A 25,610-nucleotide genomic window follows, 5' to 3' on the forward strand; every position below is an offset into this window, starting at 1 on the left:
AAAATAATGAGATATTGTTTTCCTTTTTTTATTTTCTTTCACAATCTTATTTCTTCCCTGCTGTTTTGATCTTTTCCCGAAACGGCAACTTACCTCACCCAAGATCCTCCCGTCCAATCATATTTCACGAGGACCCCATCGCTATGGCAATGGTTGCCTAGTGACCGATAAAGCCCTGATCCCCCCTTCCTCTCACATTGTTGTAAGTTGATTGGTTGGCCTGTGTTTGGGTTGCTGTGGCGATTTTATTGCCTGTGTTGGTTCTGTCACCTCGAGCAACCAGCCATGCGTTGACCTGCATGTCCTGTTGCTGTAGTGATCACAGACTGTGTTTGGTGCATTGTGACTTTATTTTGTATTGACCTGTGCACATACTGATCAATAACTATCTATAGCCAGGACTGCACTCAACTGATTCAACTGATCTGATTGGATATTTGATACACTTAATCACTTTATAGTAATCTATCTGATAAATTCTGTAGTAAAGCTTGTTATTTTTTTGCAGCTTTGTTTTTGATCAGTTTCTGTAGTGTTCTGTTTGGTGTCATTATTATTATTATTATTATTATTATTATTATTATTTGAACAAATGGTTTGGGTAAAATAGCGAGCGTGGACATCTATGTGTGCATATGTTTCTGTGTTACACTGTTAGCGTGTAATGCAGGACTGAATAATCTTCGTTGCATTGCCTTCTGCATTGAGGTGTCCATAGTTTTCCATAACAAACTGGTGGAGAAAAAGCACAGCAACAACACAGGGAACAAGAATGATGCTTTGATGGGGGGAAAAATACATGTTTTAGGATGTTGCTGCATAAAATGGCAGGCCGTGATGGACAAGAGGACATGACATGTTTATGGTATGCATAACTCCAGAATGTGGCTGCAAACTGATCCAACGCATGGGATATATATATATTTATATAAACAAGAAGAATTAGATCAAGTTACCTTTTTGATGGCTGCAGCGCTCTGTATTCATGGGCGAGCATGCATTTTGTTGAGCTGTACTCTGATAGGGTGAGTTCATAATCTTGGATTGTGACTTTTTTACACTGTGATGCTGCACTTTAGTTTTCCTGCTCCTCCATTTTTCTCTGAGACTTCTTTACATCTTTTATCACTGCTCCTGCTCTTTTTCTGTCTCTCTTATCTTCTCCTTCTCCACATTTTTCTCTCCTTCAAGTGTTGATCTGCTTCTTTCATCTCAACCTCATTATACTATTCCTTCTGACTTGTGTTTTGGGGTGAAGGGTATGATGTTGTCATGGTGGAAGAACAAGTGCCTCTTGCTCATTGGAGAACAGCCTTCAAATATAGGAATTCTGGGAGAGTTTTTTTTTATTTATTTAAGAGAGTTAAAAACTTCAACATGGCTGCTGTCAGATCAGAGTGTGGAGGCATCAAAAGGATTTTCACTTTTACTTTTTTTAAAACTTTGTGTAACATGCAGTGCCTTGCAAAAGTAACCACACACTCAGAAGTCTTGCACAATTTACCACATTGCAGCCCAAAACACAATGTGGTGCTTAATTATGAAGAGGAAGGGCAACAATACATAGTTTCTAACAAAAATCTTTACAAATAAAAATGTGAAAAGTGGGACTTTTATATCGAACTGCTTTTAACTCTCATACCCCTAGAGTGCAACCTGATGCTTTTGCTCCAATTAGTTATTTGAGTCCACCTGTTTGTAATTTAATTTTCCTGTAAATCCAGATGTTCTGTGGAGGCCTCAGAGTTTTCTTAGAAAAGATTAGTGAACAAAAGGCATCATGAAGTCTGAGAAACACAACAGAGAGGTTAGGGGTAAAGTTGTGGGTTGTTTTAAAACCGCTTTGAACAACTTGGAGAGAATTTTTTAATCCATGATCTAAAAATTGCACAGCTGCCATGGTTAAAACTAACACTGGTATGGTTGGTAAAAAGAAACTATCACTGTACTTCATCCCTTCACTAGGACAGCGTCATGTCTCAGCAGGGGCAGGGAAGCTGGTCAGTGTTCATTGGAAGATGAATGAAGCTAATTAAAGGTCAATCCTGGGGGGGGGGAAACAGATAAAGGCACCAAAAGATTTGAGGCCGGGGCAAATGCAGTCCAAGTTATGGTGGTTTAAATCAGTGCATATTCATGTGTTTGGATGACCGAACAAAGTCCAGATCTAGTGCAAATCTGGTGGAGACATACTTCTAAATTAATGCAGAGTATAGTATATGTCTAATGTATATAAGTATAAATATAGCGATGCTCACCACACTTGTTCAGATGTTTTTTGTTTTTTTTTTTTATGAAAAATAACACAAATGTTCACTATTTGGTGCTGATCTGCCACTTGACATCCCAGTAAAAAAATAAGGTTTGTGGTTGTAACATCAGAAAATGTGACAATCAAATTAATCAAACCAAATTTTCTTTTTGAAGCACAATTAAATAAGGTAGTTCAAAGTGTTTTACATCATGAAAACTCAAAAATCAACAATTGAAACATTACATTTTACCAAGTGCCGTCATCAAAACATCGGTTAGTATTTCACTTATGAAGGAACTCAGTGTCTCGACTGTTTTACAGTGTTCCACGGGTGTGAGTATTTTTGCAAGGCATTGCATATTTAATGATTCAAAGGCTTCTATAAATGAAAATGAAAATATGAAAATGAAAATAATAATGAAAATGAAATAGACAATGAAAATAATTAAGGCAATGAAACCTGCAGTTAGAGCATTTTTTTTTCTACTTAAATTGTCACCCAGAATTTCTATACTGCTAATGCCAGAGAGTGATGCATGTTGTTGGTAGTGTTTGCTTGCCATGATCCGGGGCACCTAAGTGCAGCACATGCTGAAAACACATAAATGCGAGTTCCCAGAGTTTCATGAGCGCACACAGAGACACACAGACACACACATGCTTTCCTTTGAGACACACAGTTGCAGTCAAACTAGGATGCATACCAGTGACTTACTGTAATTAACTGCATGATCTGACCAGACACTGTATGTATATATGTAAAAGCACCGTGATTTAATTCTGTTGACATCTGCCAATGATGCTCTGAGACTGAAATTTAAAAAAAAGCTAGGAGCGTCCAAAGGTACAAAGGGGAGCAGCAAGTTTGTCAGTAGCTCCAGTGAGTCCCAGACAGGAGTCTTTGTTGGATGGATGGGGCATGTTTGACAAAAATGTGAAGCTCAGAAACCCACGCAGAGCTCCAGTTTCCCTACAAATTTTAACAAAATCTTTTATTTTTTTTCTCTCTTTTCCTCTCCTCTCGTTCGTTTGCCACTCCCTCTACCCTCCAACTCCTCTCGCAGGCGACCTCTCAGAGTCCAACTGAAGGTGAAGTCCCAGGGTTCATTGTGCTTTCAGACTGTCTTCTACCTGTGAGCGTCTGCGGAGAGCTGCCACACAAACACACACTGACATACGCAGAGATACCCTTAATTGTGAACCTCAAAGCTGAAATGTATATAAAATGCACAAAAAACAAACAAACACATGCCTGCTAACACTCACTCAAAACACACACACACACACAGTTAACACAAATTACGTATCCGTACAGCCAAATGCTTGGTTTGACCACAGTCTGTATGGAAAAGGGTATTTAGTACAACTAAGAGAACTCAGACCACATGTGTAGGAAAGGCACTGATAAAAAAAAAAACAATGATGTATCACTTCAATAGACTTTAACATGTCTATTCCATGTCTATTACGTGACAAATATAGAGGGATCGTTGTTTCATAATAAAAAAGAAAGAAAATACAAAAAAAAAAGATGGCTAAATGAGTAGGCTAGCAAGACTTTGGAAAGGATCCTAATGAGCTGTATATAGTTTAGTTTACAAAGAGCAGCATTTAAAAAAAACAAGAAAACATGCAAAAAAGAATACTACTTTAGATAAAACACTGAACAGAACACTGCAACATAACTATTATTATCATTATTATTCTTATTATTAATACAACTAGTGACATCATCATTCTTCATGAGAAAGCTATTACATTCCAAATTGTAAAATGGGGAAATCACAAACCTATTTTAAATTTCTACTTAGATTTTAGGTGAAACACAGGGGAGGGGGCGGGGTTGCACTTTTATTCGGGAGGTTTTAATAATTGAGCTATTTTTTATTTATTTATTTACTAATTTAACAATTATTTTGTTTATCGGGAGAAAATGTTTGAGTGGCAATGCAATATTTTGGTTTTAGGATTTTCTAGAGAAAAACTTTTGAGAGCCTGTTTCTGTCAGACTCTTACAATCGAGTAATTATAATGTATCTATTAACTATTACAGCAATTATATTTATTTCTTATTTATTGAATCCTGTTTTTTGATCCACTCTTTTTAAGTTTAAATAAAAGGTATCATACTAAATGGCCTGCTGTCGTTCGTGTCTGTTTGTGTTTTTGGCAAAAATCATGGAGGGGGGATTTATTTTTTTTTTCAACTGTATGTGACGTTTGTGACCAGAAGGGGGCGTACCTGGAGTGCACTAATTAAGAGGTTTGCATCTAATCTTCTGAACTAATTTATAACAAACTGTTTATCAGCAAAATTACACACTGCACTTGCTTTATCTCCGAGAACACTATTGGAGTTAATTACCTTCTTACCAAGATAGAAACTACTGTTTATTTCCCTGGATAAGCTTATCTCAGTTTGCCTCAGTTTAAAAAACAAAGACCTGAATAACTGGGTGCAAGCCAAATTATGTTGTTGTAACTGAGAGCTGCAGATGAATTAAGTTGCATCATCCCAGTGCACACACTTTTTTATCTATTTGTGATGCATGTGTTTAGCAATAAATATAAACTCTGCTGTGCAGCTGCTTTTTAAGTATAAAATATCAATGGGACACTGGAATAAGTTGTTGTCCGCAAGGAAAGCATTTTCTGAATTCATACTTTCACTGACCAGTTCATATTTACAGCTCTGTGCCAAGTCCAAAGTAGAAATCAAACAATGACTGTTTTATCTGTTTACTTGGAGGAAAAGGAAATAAATAACAGCATAATAAAACAGTCTAAGGAACATCGAGTCTCTGCTCAGATATGATGCAACAGCAGCTTAACGTAGCTTGTCCTACTGAACCGAATGTGTATCTGGGAAAGCTATTTTACAAGCTGCACGGTATGTAGACCTTATGTCACTGTGCACTTTGAACAACCCTTCATGTGCTTCAATTTTAGGTCACAGGGAAAAGAGCTTTAGTTGGTAAAAGGAGCAGCTAAAGCTGAAACGTTCTTGATCTGTAATGGCAAACATTTAAATGGGTGTCACAGCATAATTATGTACCATCACTGAAATAAAAGTGGACTTGAATGAAATGGAGAATTAGAAAAGGTTATTGAAAATTAATTTTATTTATGACACAATCAGATCAATTTCTAACATATTTCACCCACTGTTGGTCATGAAACATGTTTCAAGTAGTTTGGAAAACAAAACCCCCAAAACAGGAAACTGTTTCCTATATGCAGATGGGTGCGGCATAAACAAAACCAAAGGTCCTACGGAATTATTAAAGGAAACTATAATGAATTAATACAAATTCATTGACCTTTAATATATAATAATTTAGGTTTTTAACTACGTCTGCTTATTTAACTGTAAATGTTCATTCTTTGAGCAATTTTCCTCAAGGAAGAGTGTTGTCTGACACACTTCTGCCAACAAATTTCACTATTGATTTGTTCAAACCATGGCAATAAGTAAAGTTCTTCACCTAGAAATTGCAAAAACATTTCACGTTATGCTACTTATGAAAAGCAAAAAAGAATGGCATGTTTTTAATTATTTTATAATCAAATAAGCTAATTTAGGATCTATATTTAACTCCTAATGAAAGCTAATTTAAAAGTCGACTCAAGAATGAATCTTATTTAAAAATCTCTGGAAACAAGCTATTAAAGTAAAAAGACATCTCTTCAGTTCATTTATAAAAGTTATACGGTTTAATAGTACATTGTTTTGTTAGGAAATAATTTATAAAGTAGTGACAAAAACCCCGAAATACAGTAAAATGACCATGGCTTGGAACCAGTGAGTAACTGGTGCAGAGAAGTGAGGTAAAACTTTCCTCGGTGTGGAAACAAAACGCGAACATGTCAGCCAAGTGTTCCCTCGTGCTCGGACGTCATTTGCGTCCCTCCCTCCCCGTTATCCCCTTCTCACTCCTCCTTCTGTTTGCCCGGATCCCAGCCACTTCTCTCTCCAGCAGGCCCGACCCGCACATCTGTCCGGATAATACGCCCACGCAGACACCGCACACGAGAGGGGGGGGGATGAAATTAGCAGGGACACGACGAGAGACAGAACAGCCTGGACGTTTGCTGGAAGAAAATCCGACCACTCTCATCGGAGCTCCTCGCGTATCTCCCACTATGAAAGCAGGTTTCTAGTTTTTCCCCAGTCCGCAGAGAGAGAGAGAGAAAGAGAGAAGAAAAAAAAACAACCCTGACTTTTATACTCCATGAAAACATGAAAAGACCTGCCCGGATCTTGAGCGGTTGCACCTTTCTGAGCTCAACCAGCCGGCTGGACACACACCGTTAAGAACCGTTAGGTTTACAGCCGGATCACCAGAACCCGGACTACGGTGGAGGAGAGGAAAGAAACTACATTTATTTCCCCGAAAATACCGAATTTCTCTGTTCTCAAATAAACAAAACGCCAAAGTAAGTACTGTTTCATTTTCACGTCGGCAAAGCGGTTAGCTGTTCGTTAATGTGTGCGCTGCGGCAGACTACGTTCTGCATCCTGTTTCTGCTTAGACGTCATTACGCATTCATGAAGGAATCCGTTAATGCGACATAGCAAAGCAGTTTTGTTTCACTTACTATAATGAGAAAAGACATGGGAATTAATGTGTGAATGTGTTTGGAAAGGAGCCGTAAAGTTTCTAAGCGTTGCCGTTTAATGTAAGGAAATGATGGCGCGTGGCTCAGTGTTTGATCTATGCTAACAAAGTTTGCCAACCAGACGAGATTATCTCAGCTAACACACACATAGGTGGAATTTAGTAAAAGAGCTTATACTGTTGTTGACTTTTACATGTATTAGTTTTTATATCACATATAATGGTTAAATGGACTTTGACTGGGACATGTTCTCCAGTGCCACAATTGTGAACTCCCCCCCCCAACAAAGTAGCCACCGTAAAGCTGCTGCCCACACTTTTCTGAAAAAGCAACAAAGTCCACTGTTGATATAAAGTTTGTCACATGTAACAAAATGTTTCGTTCCAGCTGTTTTTTGTTTTTGTTTTTTTCTTTCAGTGCTTTGCATTGAAATAAAATAAGATCTTGATTCCCTTTGGAAAAAACAAGCTTGCATGGCTTTGATGACATCACATAAGGCGGCTAATCACTAATCAGATCTTTTTTGTACTTGCATTGTTTTTTAAACCATTTCCATCCTTCAGTAGGGTTGGCCTGATGTGAGATTATCACTGTATGGCCTTAACTAATGCTAATTAGTTGGTGTCTTAAGTCAGAGCTCTAATGTGAGAATGACATCACATGAGAGTAAACCACCTCTAGCCGAATAGCTTGTAGTTTTGCTAACTACTGTTTGCAATATAAGCAGATTATGTATTTGACTTCATTTTATGCATATAAACACAAAATAAACATATTAATAAATAGATAATTTACAGCATTGTGTGCCACTGGTTTAATTAGTAGTTTGTACTTGCAATTCTTAGTATAGATTATTCTGCTGTAAAAGTAAAACTTTCCCCATTAACATATAGTCAATACACCAATTATTGCAGTGTAATTGTAGTGCTAAGTGGCAAATATTAATATAACCTAAGCATATTTTCACAGTGATTATAAGTACATTTGAAGAGTAGAAATAATATTTAAATTAAATAATCAAAAACAACAATTTCAACTAATATTGTCAGTTTGGGGTGTTTGCAGGCATCAAAGTTTATTGTTATTGTAAAATATGAACATTTTTCCACAGTTATAAACAACATAGATGTACGCAGGATACAGCATTTTTACAATATGCATGTCATCCAACGAGATGGAAAAATTCAAGTTGGAATATAAGTAGATATGCGTCAGTTAAAGTTCCTAAAGCGATCGTTCTCTTTATCTGGGTTAGCTTCTCCATCCACAGCAGCATCAGTCAAGACTTTGGAGCCTAAAGGGCTTAATAATAAAATGTTCGTCCAGCGCTTCATAATCAGTGGAAATCTGTAAATGTAGCTTGCCGGCTATGTTGTCCAACAATGCTGGCTGACCTGCTCAATTCTTGTGCCTCCTGTGATGTAACTGACCCAAATACACATTAGCAGGAGGTGGTTTTTGGTCTGCTAGGAAACATTCCATTTTGTTAAATCCTGCTGTGAACATTCTTGCTTTATTACCCACCTGTGTTTTATTTTCTGGAGGTGACGGTCAGTTCTCCCATTTGCCCTTTCATATAGCAACGCTATCTCAGTTCTTATCTCGCAGTGGAAGCAGGAAGTAGCCCAACCCTTACTTGTTTGATTAGGACTACTAATCCATCGCTTTTCAATAGAGCCAAGAAGCCCAAATGGGAATCAAAGCCAAAGCAAAAGTTGCTGGAGCATTGCAATGAGAAAGTTAAGGTATGACTGAAGAAAATGTGGGTTGAAAGCAACCCAACACTCAACAATAATTTTTCAATCGGACATTTTTCAACACTAATAAAATAGATTCATAAATACTTTCTTAATCCCTACAAGAGAAACTTGTGTGTGCAGGTAGCACCTAAAATCACAACAGCACACCAAGACTATAGTACCATAAAACACAATGGTAGTTGTGGTATGTATAAATGCACATGGTCAGCAGGAGGTGTTGTGCTGCTGCCTTGTTGCAGCAGGAATGAAGGCTCACCTGCATTTCTGTTCTACAACGCAGACAAAGGCATTATTATTATTGTGAATGATTCTCTGAGAATACCTTTAAGCAGCTTCTTCAAATCTTATAATAGAAACTTGTGTTGCATTTTACCACTCCTAAAACGCCTGTTTATGTTTTACATAAATAGGTGATGGACCAACATATTACCTTTTTGGTTTGAAAAGGCATTTTTCTCCGACCCACTTTGTTTTGTTTGTTTCATATAAAGGTGAGGGACAAGTGCTTTGATACATGAATAAGAATAATTGTATAACTCGTTCATTTGTTATACCAGAATGGGAATGGCATACATGGAAAACAGCAGTAGTCTAAAAAAAAGTCTAAGTTTCCTTAAATGAGCCTCAGCAGTTGGTGATTCATCCATGGAACCTAATTTGCTTAGTCCTAATATGTGACAGTGTGTTTGTAAATCATTCATTCTGACTGAAATTCTGCATTGAAGTCAAGAGCAGTCAGTCGAGTTAAATCACGTGTGTCAAACTCAAGGCCCGGGAGCCACATCTGGCCCGCCTTAGCTTTTTAGGTGGCCTTTTAGACTCCAATTTACATCAGTTAGTTTGCAAAATTCACACAAAATCAACAGATATCCACATTTTTTTCAGACTTTTACTGCAATTCTTTTCTTAAAATTGGTCAAATTGGCCTCAGCCTTACCTGAAGTACAGTTATAGTCCGTGATTGATGCGGCGATTGATAAAAAGTGACTTTTAACACCATACATTAGCGCAAATATCATAAAAATTCCTTACAAATATTTCTAAATTAGCGCCAGAAAATCTGTGATTTTGATCGCAAAAAGAAAAAAAACACACAAAAACTTAACGAAATCCTGGATGTGCTGATCAGTGTAAAAACACGTTCAATACGATGTAATTTTAAGAAACGCTTATTGAATACTGAAACAAACAGCCATTTCTTGATATTTTAACAGTTTAATGGGTTTTATCAATACATTCTGGTCCTTTAAGAAAATTCAGATCTTTGATATGGCCCAAAATGAAAATGAGTTTGCCACACCTCAGTTAACTACTTTAACCTGAGATCGAAAAAAGCAACTTGAACGTTGATCTGTCTGTGATTACGTCTTCCTTTTTGACTGTTTTCAGTGAGTAATCGGAGCTTCAGTAGAACATAGTGGAATTCGGTCTCCGCTGAATGAGTAAAACTGGTCACCAAAAGGTAAATGTAACCATGGCCTTGCATCCACTGAGGTAAATCATTTCAGCATGACAGTGCCTCCTAAACAGACCCACTCACAGCCGCATGCTGACTGATTGACCTGCAGCATCAATAATTCATGAGAGCCACAGATCAGTGTCACTAAAACCTGACTTTTTTTGTGATGTTTTCCCACAGCACAGCAGAGAGGATAACGGTCATGAAACAATTCAATAAACCGACTGCTTTGGGATGCTGAAACACAGACTGCCACTTACACACTGAGATTATCTGTTGAATGTATTTTTTATTTTTTTGTAAGAGAAATAATCTCCATGTCTTTTGAGTTACTTTCCCAAAGAATTCCTAAAATGTGGGAGGGATGCGTGTTGATCGTTTATCCTTGCTGGAAAATGCTGAAAGCATGACCTGAGTTAGGGCTGACGGACCATGTGCAGCAGAGAGCATGGCCGGCTGCCCTCTCCTCTTCTCCCTCCCCCTGTTACACAAATGCATTTTGCTGCACAGAAATACTAAATATTCGCATTTTAAAAGCTTTGAAACGACAGTTTGTACCTTGATACTGCAATCATTAAGCTAAAATCTCAATTTCAGACTGCACCGACACTAATTACTGTATCACTACATGCTTTAGAAACAAACCAATCACAATCTCATGGGCTATAAAAAATGATCCTAATACTTATAGTCATTGCAAGTTAACGACCTGTGCTGTTATTTATGGTTCCCATTTATGAAGCAACTGATAATTTTCTATGCAGCTTTTATTTATTTGTTTTTTGTTTTTTTTTTACATCTCATTTCATTAAGTTCAGTTTATTGCAGTAGCAACTGTTTGCACCTGAACAGTTCAAACTGTATTCCTCCTGTTCAATCTAATTTATTTAAAAGACATTGTATTTTTCATTAACCACTCTCATTATGTACACTGTGTATATGTAGTGGCGTTTTAAATCAGCTTTAAACACAGGAGAGCAGCAGGAGTTCAGTACAATGCCAGGGAAAATATAACAGGAAATGAAACCGGATTTATGTCGACCTGCGTGTGAGCAACATGGTGATAGTAGATCATTAAGGATTTAATATCGCCTATATAGCAGAGAAGCTGTTCTCTCCGTTGCTGTTTGATGTTTTTGTACAAGTGCATCAGTTTGCAAAATAGCTTTTGTGTTACAGACTTATCTGAGTGGTTCTGGCTGGTCAGGCTGAGCGGTCTGAGACTGAGCGGACTTTGAGTCTTTAATATTTCAACACCTTTATTAAACATCGGTTAGCTCTCGCTGGCAACTTCTTAACGTCTGATTAGAAACGTAGACTGTAATGGTCTATCATACAGCATATTGTTACCAGTACAGCTGTAAATTTACTTAATTGATTTGAGACATAAAGCTCTGGGTTGGTTTTACTTAGAAAGTATTAGAATGCTTAGTTTAATGTATGCCAATGTTTTTTTGTTTGTCTTTACAAGCAAAAGACGTAGTATTCATCTTTTTAAAATATATTATTTCAAGAACAAAAACGGGACATGCATTGTAATTTATAGATGTATTCTGACATGTTATCTCAGTGAAACGTCAGTGCGCTAAATATTTAAAGTTTTGACATACCTATGACCCAATAAAGATCCTTGATGTGAAGGATCAAACCAGCACAAAAAGAGTCAAAATAAAAATCAATCACATTTATTGAATACAAACACATATCTTTGGGATATTTTCTGACAGCAAAAAGCCCGAAGTGATCAGAGGTGTTGCCTCAACAACAGCTTTTATAAAGCGACTACCCCCACCAAATCACACAATAGCCCTTCCTCTCGAATTTGCCCAGCTCTTCTCTCTTCAGCTGCAGGTGTAAGGTCTGCAACCCTCTACCCGGATTCACAAACGTCCCCGTCCTCACACTGTTCTTTAACAAATAGTTATTTATCATGAAACACTGGAATAACATAATATTGGCTTAAAATGTCAAAATTAAAGACTGAACCTGTCTACAAAGTATAATTTCATTCACATTTATAACAACTCTTATTCAGACTGATTATACTTATGTATGTATATTTGGAGATTATTAAAAGTCTGCTATTTTAGAACATCTTCGAAACACATAGTATTTTTTTTTTTTTTTGTCAGCATATTGTCAATACATTACTGGAAACGGAAATACAGTAAGCCTTACATCTGGCTGTAAATTTTTGTTCTTCCATTACAGGCGTAACAATAGCGTGTTGTGCCTGCTTGGTAAGTGCCTGCTTGGCAAGTGATTTCACAACACATATTGGTATATTAAGTCACATGTGGTTATGTAATAGTGAGAACTGATCGTGCTTCTTGAAGGAGTGTCCCGTTTCTCTGTAGAGTATTTGAACCACTTCCTGAATCCAGTACCAGGGATGGGAGGGGAAGGAAGAGGGCTAATGCTGGGCATAAACCCAGGACATGGCATTCATCTGAATGACACTGGACATCTCTGCTGTAATCTGTTTAGTTATTGGCAATTTGTAGGTTTATGTTTTTGTTGTGCTCTCTTGAAGCTTTTCTTGCATCAGTCTCCTAGTTCCTGTGTTGTTCTGTTCTTGGACTCGTAACCCAGATGGTGTTGGTCTCTCTCATGAATCTGTATTCCTCTGATGGTTGCTAAATGCTGTGGTTTGAATGATTCAGCCTCCAAAGTGAGCATCCTAAATGTGGTTGTACAACACAGATGGTCTGGTAGTAGTGAGTCACAGTCGGAGCACATTGTTAGTCTTATGACTTATGGTTCCCCTGACTTGCTCAGCTTCCTGCCTTCCAATACTCATTGGACTGTAAAGCACCGGATGATTTTATGAACCAGGGGAGCAAATGGGGACGGAGTGGAGTGATTCCTCTGTTTGGTGCCAGCGTGTTTACATTCTCTAAATATTCCTGGACTTTGAGCCACGTTCTTCTTGGATTTGTTTAGGTTCTCCTAACTTCTGTTTGATGCTTTTTATCAGAGTAAGCATTATAGGCGTATAAACCCCAGGATTCAGGAATATCTGGAATGACATTCAGCCAGCTTGATGCGAAATCACTGTTTCCAGTCATCGGACGCTTGCAGTGTATAGTGTGGAAGAGAAAGTCTGTCTGACAGAGAGAGAGAGAGAGGGAGAACCGCCTTGCTCCCTCCCACCCGCTGGAGGCATTCTTTACTTTTATTGGACCTTTGAAATGGTCAGAGTCTGGTCATGTGATCTGTTAGACCAATGGCAGGAGGATTTTGGGAAGCTGTGGGGGAAGAACTGCTTAAACATGCTGAATTCACTGGATGACCTAAACAAGCGACCCTAAAAATATTCTCCTGGAGTTTGCAAAATGCTAAAATGTTGCAATGCTTCCGGACAGTGTGACTTTTTAAACATTTTTCTTGGCTTCATTGTGTATTTGTCAATTTTTCATGCTCACTTTGTGGCGTGTTTGTCCAGCTTGTTACATTTAATTGTATCCAACACACTTTGCAGGAGTTTGGAGTATTTTGTCGCAATCATTTCCGCACATCAAACACCCTTCGGACAGCTGATTTTTACTTGTCTCATTGAGGTTTGACTGCGGGGAACCTTTTTCTGCGGCTATCTTTGCACTCAAATGCATTATGCATGACCACCAAAAGTCAGATGTTGAATCTCTGAAGTGGAAGAACTGGAAAAATTATAGGGAAAAAATATGTCATCCTCCCCTTTCTCCAAAAGGAAAAATAGGGCAGCCCAAGGTTTTTGCAACAGGATAGAGGGATTGTGACGACTGACATGACTGTATGTGGAAAATAACACACTCACTCATCCATAGCACCTTTTACAGCAGAAGCCAGATCAGAAGAATCAGCTTTATTATTATCATTACATATATATTGAGAAACGATTTAATTTAGCTAAAATGCAAAAACATTCATATATGTTGATATTGCATTCCTGTGTTTTGTGTCTTTTGTGTCTTTACATAGTCAAAGTTTCTTTCCTGCTATCCATTAATGCATTTTTATTCCCTATTTTAAATGCTTCAAACTGAAGGCCCGGGGGCCATATCTGGCCCGCTATAGTTTCTATATGGCCCTCCGGACTCCAAGCTGACACATAAATAGAACCATGAAGATAACAGTTGTGTGCTTAAATATTATTTTATCAATTATATCAAAGCGGTTTATATATTTTGCATAATTGTGAGTTTATTGCAAATTTTCCTTCAAAAAGGGTTGGAAATATTGGAGTTATGCGGCTGCTAACTTTCTTACTTCAGCTACTCTGCTGCCTCAGCCTTACTTGATATCAACTTATAGTCTGTGTTTAAAGTGGAGAGCAACAAAAAGCCACATTTACCAACTTCCAAAAAAAGACGGTAAATGCGCAAAATTTCTTTTTAAATTACTAAATTAGATCCACAAAATCAGCTATTTCCACTGCAAAAAATAAAAACAATATTGAAATCCTGGAGGGACCGATGATTGTGAAAACATTACTTCATTTTAATAGGTACTTATCGACGGCAGAGACAGCTCTTTATTAATATTTTAACAGTTTGTTGATGGGTTTTATCAACACGTCCTGGCACAAGCGGCCCTTTGAGAACATTCATGATCTTGACATGGCGCCTAAAAGAAAACTAGTTTGACGCTCCTGCCCTATCAATAACATTATGTGTGTTATTGGGCGTGTTATGAAAATAAGAGCAGTAGAAATGTTTCTGCCTTTCTCTGAGCCAAAGGGGGAATCCTCCTCAGTTACTGGCAGCAGCGGCGGCAGCAGCAGCAGGGTGGGAATGGGAGTGGAAGCCAGGCGGTTACACGGCTTTGGCATTTGCAGCTGCAGGAGTGGGAGTTGCTGTAGCTCTGTAAGGGGACTCCGCTGATAGCGTGCGTAACGGTGGCCCCACTCGCTCTGCTCTTATAGATGAGTTATGACTCACATCCCACAAATGTACCGTCTCACTTTGCAGCCAGCCCTTTACTCTCTTGCCACTCCCTGAACATAGCAGCCGAAATATTCATCATTACGTCAGAGAAAGAAGCAGCGATCGCAGATGACTCTATTCACGAGTTCATCGTGGAGGTGTGAAGGAAAAGCATTCGCTCATCCCTGAGGTGGATCTTCATATGTCTCTGTGCTCCGTTATATGCATTAGGAAATATGTACATGCTCCCAGTGAGCATCAAATAAAACCAAAGTTAAACCACTGTATTTTCACCATTTGTCTCAGAATGAAGATTTCACTTGTCCTTTACCGCATGTCTCTAAGCTTAATTGACTTATATTTGCAGGCTGATAAAGCCATAAGGGTGGTGCAGAGTCCTGGTGCTTCAGGATGCTGGTGGAGCTGAGCGAGTGGTTCTGGCAGGAGCGGCTGTGGTTTCCGGAAGGTCTGGGCTGGGCTGACCTGGAGGATCGGGATGGACGAGTTTACGCGAAGGGCCGTGATTTATGGGTGGCGCTTCCCATTGCGCTGGTATTCCTCATTATCCGGCAAATCTTTGAAAGGTCGGTCCATCTTTCACTCTGTCCTCTGGCCTACCTGTGACCCTCAGCTGTGTTTAATTTAAACATTTACTTTCTCCGTGTTCACACATTTATCCCTGTCTTCCTCTTTTGTTGTTCTTTTACCTTTTCTACCTTCTCCTTGCTTTGTCTGTGACTTTCTTGGTTGGCTATCTCCAACTTAAAACAGTATTTATATCCCTTTGCAGTCATATATTTCACTTGCTTATGTTTGTCAAGTCACTATTAATTATTATTTTCATTATATTTATCTTTTGTTACCTTCCCTCTCACCTTCTCTAACGTTGGGAAACGTGATAAGAGAAACAGCAAAGGAGACAGTTGTAACATTTGCATGAACCTATAAAGCTGCTGCTCACAGTTGCTCATAAATTTGCAATGTTTTTAATTTAATTATAAAACATACTTTTTTGTCAGACATCCCCTAGTTCCCAACTACTAGATTGTTTTCTCCAGATGCCTCTACGTGGATCCCAATGTTTCAGAAATAACATGAATTAAAACCTATTTAGAATAAAATGCAGACAATCAAAAACAACATTTACTTTCATTAGCTAGTTATTCTTTTTATGCCGTTCTAGATTCCTGCATAGTCTGAAAAATAGGATTTTATTGTTTAAAAGTTGGATCCAGTCAGACTTTTCTTAGTCCTTTCTTAGACCTCCTTTTTCATGTGGTTTCAGGTTCTATTTATAACTTTTCTATTTACATATTCAAAATTATCTGTTTTGAGAAGTATGTACATATTTGAGGGAAAACACATCGTCATTGACCTCTGAGGACATTTAACATTAAAATAAAAACATGCATTTCAAAGGAAACAGTTTTCTTTTATAATTCTTCTTTGGAAATGCCATTCTGAATATTTTTGATTTTTGATTTTTAGGCTCCTAGCTTGAGCATTTTATTGCTGAAATGTTCATCCGGTTACTTAGAAAAGGGTAAAAATCCTCATTGTCTGTTATATAAAGCATTAACTTTTGTTGGTGAGGTGTGGAAAATAATCTTTTCTGCTTCCGTCTTTTGTTATGTTGCCAGATATTTATTGAATGTAATTAATTAGCTTCCAGAAATATTGTGTAAACATCCTGTACCATCAGTACACATCCTGTATAATACTTTCATTTATCATCTGTGGGTTAGGGTTAGATTTTACATTGATTTCCATTCATTTCACCTATTTCTTCTAAAAAATGTCCTTCCTTTTTAATCCCTTGTTTAATCCCAGGACAGTGGCGACACCTCTGGCCTCTCTACTCGGCGTGAAAGAGACGGTTCGGCTCAAAGCGCCTCACATCCCCTCCCTCGAGTCCTATTACTGTAGAGTGACCAAAAACCCAACACAGGTAACTCTCGTGACACTGAGCGCGCTGTAGGATGTGAAGTACCGGAAAATACCAAAAATCAAACCTCCTTTTGTTGGTTCAGTCTTCAGTAGCAAGCCTTTGCAAACAGACGGGTTATTCAGAAAGACAAGTGCAGCGGTGGTTCAGACGGAGGAGGAACCAGGACCGACCGAGTTTGCTCAAGAAGTTCCGAGAAGCCAGGTAAAAACACGAGCGTGCTCTTTTCTAGATACATCGTTGTTCTTAAGAGTCTGTTCGCATGTAGGGCTGATAAAAAGTAAGCATTTGATAAAAACTTCCAAAACCTTTTTTCACATCTAATGTGACATATCTCCTATGCGATTCAGGTGCGTAACCTGGCTGCGGAGGTGTGTTCAACCTCAAACTAACACTTTATTGAAGCAACTTTTGATTCATATCCAGCATTCAGCGTATTAAATTCACTAGTGCGGTCAATTGTTGAGGGAATAAAGTCCTTATTTTTATTCTCTAGCTAAGCTGTAGTTAGCAGGAGCAGGAGCAAAAATCTGTCAAAATAAGAGTTGTAAGAATTCACTTTTTTTTAATTTAATGATGCCACTTTTTTATGTGGCACAAAAACAAATAACAGAACTAAATATAAATGTCCTTTTATAAGCCAGAGTTGTCAAATATAACTAAATCATGACGTAATTGGCTGATAATCTCCTGGCAGAGAAAACTGAATCCTGTTTTTAAATCACAAAGTGCTAGAACAAAGTATTTGCCAGGTTATTGAGCTTTTTATCTGTTCCATATTCTAATTGCTCTTACTATATGTACTCTTAAAGGTGGAGGAAACTCAGAGGTGATTGATCAGAGTTGCTGTGACCTGACATTTTAATAACAGTGGGTAAAGTTTGGAGCCCAGCTGTGTGACACGAAGCAGGTTAAAACAACCGTTGACCTTAACCTGACCCGCTGCATGTACAAACAAATTTCTGGGTTTCGAAGTGAATCCTCTATTTTTAACTTACACTCAGAACCGTGCCAGTCTGCCCTTCTGGCCCGGTTCCCCACAAGCATTTCCAGCTATAAACATATTTACTACACGGCCTCAGCTGTGTCAGGGACTCTGTCATCGCTTTAGCTGTATTTGTGTTTGCATGTGAGTTATATCCGAGCTGCGGACGATTCGTCTGGTTTTGTGCAGGCGGGTGCACGTGACTGGATGTTTGTCCCTGCCTGGTTATGGTGAGTCTTTCACTGTGTTGGTTGCAACATAAGGACATTATTTCTTTTCAATCAACCCATTGTGTGCGTGCGGACAACAGGGTTTCTGTCTTTCCTGCTTCCCCTTGGCTGATGTGTCCCCTCGCTCTCACTGTCCTTTTCTCACTGAGCTTCTGCTGCTCTCTCGCTGCTCCAGCTTTCTGTCTGAAGCCTTCTCGCCACACCTGTGTGATTGAGCAAAGGGAGCTGTGACCTCGCTCCATCTCTGAAGCAGGATATTAACAGCTCCCTCTTTTGTCTGGTATTTCTGCCGTTTGATCAACATTTGTCCAGCTTTGTTTGTTTGCGTGTCGTTGTTGAACATTAATGATGTATTTCATCAGATTTTTCCCATGTGCGGAATCTAAGGATGAATTCACACAGCCCTGTTTAGTCTGTTTTAATCAAACCCCAGTTCGTTTGTCTACTTAGTCTGATTTGTTTGGGAAGGGGTGAGTGCGCAATCAAACTCTGATGCAAACAGGTTTTGGCTCGGAGAAAGTGAACTCTGTCGAGGTTTTGAAAGCATATGTGGATGCAACCAGACTGGAGGCCGCTTCAAAAGCAGGACTCAAACTACAGCGCAGGGCATTCTGGGTAAATACAGTCAAAACAAACGCTAGCTTGCTCCAGCAGGAGAAATGACTCGTGTTTTTGTTTTTGTTTTTTTTTACTAAACAAAAGTTAAATCCTACAATGACTAAAATCTGATGCCAATTTATTTTTGTTTTACATTTTTGCAAAGAAGGATGTTGCCCTCATGTCTTGGTTTGAGGTTTTTGTGTTGTCTTCTTCAGTGGTTCTTTGTGCAGCGCCCCCCACAGGCGTGTGGGTGAACAGGTTTTTCAAACGGTTTGGTTTGGGAAAAAAACCAACCGCACCAGCTGAGAATGTGACAAAAGTTGCAGTTTTGGTGTGAAAACACCTTAATTATGCGTTTCCTGGTAGATGAGTTATTAAACATCTTTTCCCCGACTGACTGAAGAGAAAGTGTGTGTGTGTGTGTTTGTTCTCTTGCAGTTGGAGATTTACCTTTTACCTTCTTGCTTTCATTGCTGGCCTGGCCGCCCTCATCGATGTGAGTACTGCCTCTTCTCTTCATGTAAACCCACACAAAGTCTCATCCATCATGTGCTTCCGTTGCTGTAACTTGTATATTTCTGCAGCTGCCTGCTCTTTTTGCTTTGATAACTTTGCCTCTTTGCAGAGATGAAGCCCTGACTCATCCCGGTGCTGAGTCAGTGGATATAAATACACCTGCTGATTCCTGCTGTCTCATTATCCCGTCCTGTTTCTCCTTCCAGAAACCTTGGCTGTATGACACGAAGGAGATGTGGCAAGGCTTTCCTGTGCTGGTACGTCTCTGGGAGGGATGAGATGCATCAGATTACTGACTCAAATTATCCAGCATAAATACAAAATAGGCATTAAATGGTTGTGTAGCGATGGATTATAGTCAGAAATTGGGAATAAAGATAAATATTGAGATTATGTTGGAAATAATTTGCTCCTTACAGATTTCTTCTACAGTTTTTTGCTGTTGTTTTTTTTTGTGACACTTATATGTTTTGGATCATTAAACAAATGTCAATGTCACACCAAAATAACCTGAAAAAATACAGAAACTCTTTTCAGTTGATGATTTGATTTATTAAGGGAATAAAACAATCCAAACCATCCTGTTACCATGTTAAACAGTAAATGCGTCTTTAATCTAATAACTTTCCAGGAGCTGCTTGCAATAATGAGGAAACGTTTGTTAGATCGTCCTGAAGATATTTTGTCCTACTTTCATGTACTTTCATTCACTATTAATGCATTTAAAAATACACATAACTGTAGAGCACATTTTTTGATTCATCATTGGGATAATTTTCTATTATTACATTTAATTTCAGATGAAATTTCTGCCTCTGTTAAGGGACCTGAAAGCACACTTCTTCCCTTACGTCTTTTAAAATCTGTTAAAGTATTTATCAGTCAGGGGAAAAAATGGCTAATGCATTTCTTATCTATAATCTAATTCTTACAGTCTGAATTTATGACATTAGCCCATGGATTTTGTGTATTAAAGACATCTCTCTTGTTCAGACTCTGCTGCCATCTCAGTATTGGTACTACATGATCGAGCTGGGGTTCTACGGCTCTCTGCTCTTCAGCGTGGCTTCTGACGTCAAACGTAAAGTAAGTGAATATATTTCAGCAGCAGTTTTCTCTTCTGAGAACAAATGAAATACATTGCAAGAAACCGTCTACTTGCACAGGGTTTCCCAAACATTTCAACACCGGATCCACAAAGTAAGAGTGGCACAAACATGTGACCCAAACTATTTGTCAATTTGAAATCTGGAGATGATCTCAAGATCCTGCTTCTGTGGCGTCCAGACACCAACAAATACTTAAAGTTAGAATTAATGTCGTAGGTTCTTGAAGCATAACTTGTAATATTTGCTTTCTTTTTGTGTGCTGCTATTACATTATGTTCAGAGAAAACCTCTACAACCTTTGAATGATCTGAGCTGTGACACATCTGCGGACTGTGGGTGGACATTAGACTGTTGTTACACGTGTGTTTTTCTGTGTTTTTGCTGGACTATGCTCTGCCTGCTCAGCTGTGCAGAGCAGAGGGAAAAAAAAGTCTTGCAAAAGAGGCACAGATTGTTCCTCTAACACCACACGTCTAACCGGGGCTCTGAAACCTGCGGCTCCGACGTTACAGTGGCCATTTAAACCCTCCATGTTGACTCTTAATAAGTCTGGCTAAAAACGTCAAAGAACCAACTCATGTTGTTAAATGTGGATATAACACAAATTCAGGTTTTAGCAGTTTATGTTTTTGTTTTTTTCATTGGATATCCACAACAGTCTGACAGCAATAGCACCACCAATATATGTTTAGATCTATTATTATTGACTTTAGGTCAGAAACTATGTGCTTTTTTGTTTACACAATTAATTTTAACATAATTAATTTTAACATAATTTTGTTTACATAATTTGTTTCACAACTACTAATATCCCATAGCATTAAGGCTTTTGCTAAACTTTAATACTTTTATGTATTTTAGATTAAAAAAATAGATATAAAATGGTGGATTAAAAATGGCAGCAAATTGAATCAATTAGATTTATAACGTTTTCAAACGCCATTATTATTATTATAGTAATTTGTCCTATTTTATAAGGTCATGTAACATTTGCGACTCTGACCGAGTTTTATTCAATAGCGCTTTGTATTGTAAAGGCTGCAGATCCCTGGTCTAATCTGAAATAATCTTAAACAGGATTTAGCTCTAAACCCAACAACTTTTTAACATGCAACACACATTTAAACGTTTCCTCCTCTCTTGACCCGAGCGAATCATTTCCCTGCTTTCCCTTTAGGACTTTAAAGAGCAGATAGTTCATCACGTAGCGACCATCCTCCTCATCAGCTTCTCCTGGTGTGTGAACTACATCCGTGCTGGAACTCTAATCATGCTGGTGCACGACTCCTCCGATTACTTCCTCGAGGTAAATGTCCCTCACTGGATTATTTTTGAATGTCAGACAACATTTTACCTCCAGTGTTTCATCGCTACTCAATACATGATAAAAGGTTTGCGCTGACTGGAAACACATTGATTTATTTGATCATTTTCCAGGTTAAACAAAGTCTTGAATTTTAACAATAAAAATAAAAAATTACCTGTCTGCTTTAAAGCATCATTTCATAGTGATGGATACTACAATCTAGAAGTTTGAGATTTTCTTTTTAAAGATTGAGGATAGCCCATAATATCAGATTAGAAGTGAATCACAGCATTGTGTTGTTGCTTTGTGAGCAAAGAAGTGGTAAAACCTGACTTTAGTAAATGTTTTCTACTTAACTGCCCATAATGTTGTACAAACACACAGAAAAATGTAGAAATGTTAATGTGAAAATTTGTAGGAACCCTGATAATAGACAGGAACCACATCTCATATGTGCTAATTTTATTTATGAGCCACTTCCATCCAGAGGATTATTTGACGCAAAGAAGCTGACACTGCCACCTGGTGTTTGAAAACATGCATTTAAGTTTTATTTGCTTTTAAAGAGATTAGCAATAATCATTCGGCTCATGTGTTTACATTTGTTTGTGAATCATTCTCTTTCTTTTTCCTTTGACAGTCTGCTAAGATGTTCAACTATGCTGGGTGGAGAAACGCCTGTAACTACATCTTCATCGTTTTTGCTGCAGTCTTTATCGTCACACGCCTCATTTTTTTCCCCTTCTGGTACAAACACACACACGCTTACACACATTTTTGATCTTCAGTATAAGTACAGAGCACGTCTCTAAGATTAATGTAGACTTTAGCTATATTCAAAAACAGTATTTGATAGATAAAAACGAGACAACAGTAGCACTAAAACTGAAAAGTAAAAGACTATAAGATTAAAACTGTTCTCACACATTTTAACCAGCTGAATGTTGTTTTCCTCCTCCCTAATCCTCTCTGTGTGTTTCAGGATCATTTACTGGACCTGGGTTTACCCAGTGACCATCTACCCGCCTTTCTTCGGCTACTACTTTTTCAATGGCCTGCTTATGGTTCTGCAGTGTCTCCATATCTTCTGGGCCGTTCTCATCATCCGCATAGCAATCCGCTTCCTCACCAACAACGTAAGCAAAACATATGTGTAGATACGCAGCTTTTATTTTGGAAAAATGTTCAGATTTATTGTACTTCCTGTTTATGGAAATGGAAGAAACGGTAAATGCAGGGAGAAAAAGAAAGATGTCAATTCATTACTGTGAAATAATTTCTGAAATTTGGAGTGCACACTATCAGTGTAAGAAAAGTTTTCATTAAACCGCTGCTTGCTTTACTGCGCACTATGTGAAACTGCTGTATAATTGGAATATGCAGAGCTCACTTAGTCAGGTTAGGAGAGGAGCTTCTCTGTTTTGCCTTGCAGTTCTGTTCAAATGCTGTTTTCAAGACTGATGCACTTCTAAGATGGAGGTGGTCAGATTAGGATCACAAGATAGAGCCACCATAGAGGAAGAGGCTGAACACAGAGTGCTGCTGTCACTTCTCTTATTGCAGCGGGGCTTGACTGAGTAAAAGTGCACAGTGACATAGCAGTAGGCCTGTCACTGTTAGAGGAGCAGCCGTTTGTACTTGGATACAGCAGACAAGTCCAGATGGATCACCAGTTCTGGTTCACTGCAAAGCTGGGTTTCTTATTAACTTCTGTTGTTCCATATTTATACATCTCTCTGCAAAAGTCTTAATCCACCACAATTTCTTTATACTTTGCTTTTAAGGAGCTATTTTTTGTATTTTTTTGTAAGTTGTCTTGATCAGTTGTTCTTCAAGCTTTCTGATGGTCTTTAAAAGTTTATTTTGGACAAATTTGTCTCGTCCTTTTGAATTTATTATGGAGTTTGTTTCTAATATAAAAAAGGAATGTGGACAAGTAAATGAAAATAGAAGAAATGTAAAACTAAAGAAACATCTAGAGCTGACAAATAGTATCTGAAAGTCATATTTAATGTCTTTGCAGGATAGAAAAGAAGGCTGAGATATGTGTCATGCACCAGCTGTCCATTTACTGCATGACAAGAATCAGTTTTACTATAAATGCCATCTCAATGCACTTTACAATGCAAACAAATCCAGTTTATATCCAAATATGTAGAGAGGAATAATGAAATCAGATCCTGTGACATATTTAGTATTGTTAAAGTCTAAAGATGTTTTCCTAAATACTACTAAATGTTTACTCTAGTTGCTGTTTGAAACTGACTAGGAAGTCTGCAAAAACTGCCAGCAAAACTGTGAAATCCAGATAAAACATCCTAACTGACTGGGTTTTTAATGTCAAGATTTGGACTGATGTAATTAGCAAATATATTCTTTAAATACAGACTCACGTTGAAGCGACTGAACTGTTTTGTTTTTTCAGACTAAGTTCAGCATCTTCTCAACTTATAACTGTCCTAAACAGTCTCTAATGTTTGTTTGTTTGTTTTTTATTCCCAGGAAAAAGTGGACGATGATCGAAGCGACAAAGACGAAACAGACGAATCAGAGGAAGAGGAAGAAGAAGAAGGAGGGGATAAAAAGCACACAAAGAAAAATGGGCCCATGCAGAACGGCCACACAGTCCACAACAACAATCACAGCAAGACAGAGTGAAACTTGTGAGAGCAGGAAAGAAAGGACTTGTGAAAAAAGGACGACAAAGAAGACGGGATATGGCATTCCATAAAACTAGGAGATTCAACACTGTTACTTTAACACAGACATACACATGCTCAGTCAAACTTTTAGAGAACACAAGTATCAAGATTGACACTACACTAAGTGGCACTGCTTTTGCTTTGTCGCCCAAGGAAAACGGAAATCACGTATCATCATCTTTGTTAGATATTTGTCCAACAAACCTGTCAGTGAGACAGGAGAGAACATGAAGAGGTTCCAGGTGTGGAGGAGAAACAGGAAGGTGCTGCTGCTGCTGCTGCTTCTACTTAACTTTCATGTTTTAATGGTGTGCCTTAGAGCCAGCTGGTAGCTGCCAAAAAGCCATTTTATGGCTTTGTGCTTTAAAACTGTGCTGCTTTATTATGTATGTCTTTTTTTGTGCTTTGTTTTGCGATCACAAAGAGATCAAAACAAAGTGAGAACTACTATTAGATACCGGGGCATTTCTTTGTCTATGCAACAACATTTCTGTTAGGTATTATGATGTCTTTGCACAAACATATGAAGGAATATTTTGCAGTCAGTGCAGCCTTGTGCCATTTATGAAGTTCTCTGGTTTCTGTTCAGTCTTTGTCCAACAAAGCTCAGTGTGTACAGCTAAGTGACGTCTCACCGTTTGCTTTTTTAAGAAAACTTAAAGCAATAGACCGAAATGAGCTCTTGGTTCATCTCATCAGTGATTGAGCAATCACAGCCGAGTGTGTTTCAGACTCAGACCAGACCCTGATGATGCCACCCAGCGAAAACCGATGACTCAGCATATTCTTCCCGAGGAGAGGTTTCTAAGTGGAAGCGTTGGGGTTTTTCCAGAGTTGACTTTAATAGGACAGATTTCTTCAGCTCACTGCCTGACCATTAACCTGCAGGAAATGAAAAGTGTTCACCTAAATTAATGATTATGATTCTGTTTGAAAAGGTTTACAATTGTGTTTTTTTCTTATGTTTTTAGAAATAATTTTATTTTTTTTTTTAAAGTAAAAGTTCTAGAAAGAAGTATCTCATCTGTGTCGTCACGCATTCATATACTTGTACATCAAGTGCCTTATTTGTAATGAGCGAGGAATTCTCCTGTCTTCATGTTCTCTCCTTCATATCTAAGCCCCAAACACATCCTCCTCCCACTACTGCATCCACCACTTCCTTTCATTAAACACGACTCTCATTCCACTACTACTAACCCCGACCAACCACCAAACAT

At 38.3% G+C, this 25,610-nt stretch overlaps 1 protein-coding gene and 2 long non-coding RNA genes across 4 annotated transcripts; 2 read left to right on the top strand and 1 right to left on the bottom strand.

Annotated features, from left to right (window-relative positions):
• The first annotated feature begins 6 nt into the window (after window positions 1-6).
• LOC103136617 (uncharacterized) lies at window positions 7-4,388 on the top strand. The gene is made up of 2 exons (XR_476048.2): window positions 7-202; window positions 3,319-4,388. It is a non-coding gene; the product is annotated as an uncharacterized LOC103136617 (long non-coding RNA).
• Window positions 4,389-6,218: 1,830 nt separating this feature from the next.
• Window positions 6,219-7,684, bottom strand: LOC107835985 (uncharacterized). The gene is made up of 2 exons (XR_001661827.1): window positions 6,700-7,684; window positions 6,219-6,607 (listed from the first exon to the last, which is right to left on the bottom strand). It is a non-coding gene; the product is annotated as an uncharacterized LOC107835985 (long non-coding RNA).
• LOC103136618 (ceramide synthase 2-like) lies at window positions 6,604-25,449 on the top strand. 2 transcript variants are annotated; one of them, XM_016670463.1, is made up of 12 exons: window positions 6,604-6,691; window positions 10,024-10,096; window positions 15,365-15,581; window positions 16,828-16,945; window positions 17,028-17,146; window positions 19,196-19,253; window positions 19,480-19,530; window positions 20,267-20,359; window positions 21,560-21,688; window positions 22,329-22,435; window positions 22,671-22,824; window positions 24,191-25,449. In XM_016670463.1, exons 3-12 carry the CDS (start codon window positions 15,409-15,411, stop codon window positions 24,344-24,346), a joined length of 1,158 nt encoding a protein of 385 aa, XP_016525949.1. In that variant the 5' UTR covers window positions 6,604-6,691; window positions 10,024-10,096; window positions 15,365-15,408; the 3' UTR covers window positions 24,347-25,449. The 2 variants fall into 2 exon arrangements, with proteins under 2 accessions (XP_016525949.1, XP_007549999.1); XM_007549937.2 differs by lacking the exon at window positions 10,024-10,096.
• The last annotated feature ends 161 nt before the right edge of the window (window positions 25,450-25,610 follow it).

This window comes from Poecilia formosa, unplaced genomic scaffold, assembly GCF_000485575.1.
Source record: "Poecilia formosa unplaced genomic scaffold, Poecilia_formosa-5.1.2 Scaffold34, whole genome shotgun sequence".
In the NCBI taxonomy this organism is placed as follows: Eukaryota; Metazoa; Chordata; class Actinopteri; order Cyprinodontiformes; family Poeciliidae; genus Poecilia; species Poecilia formosa.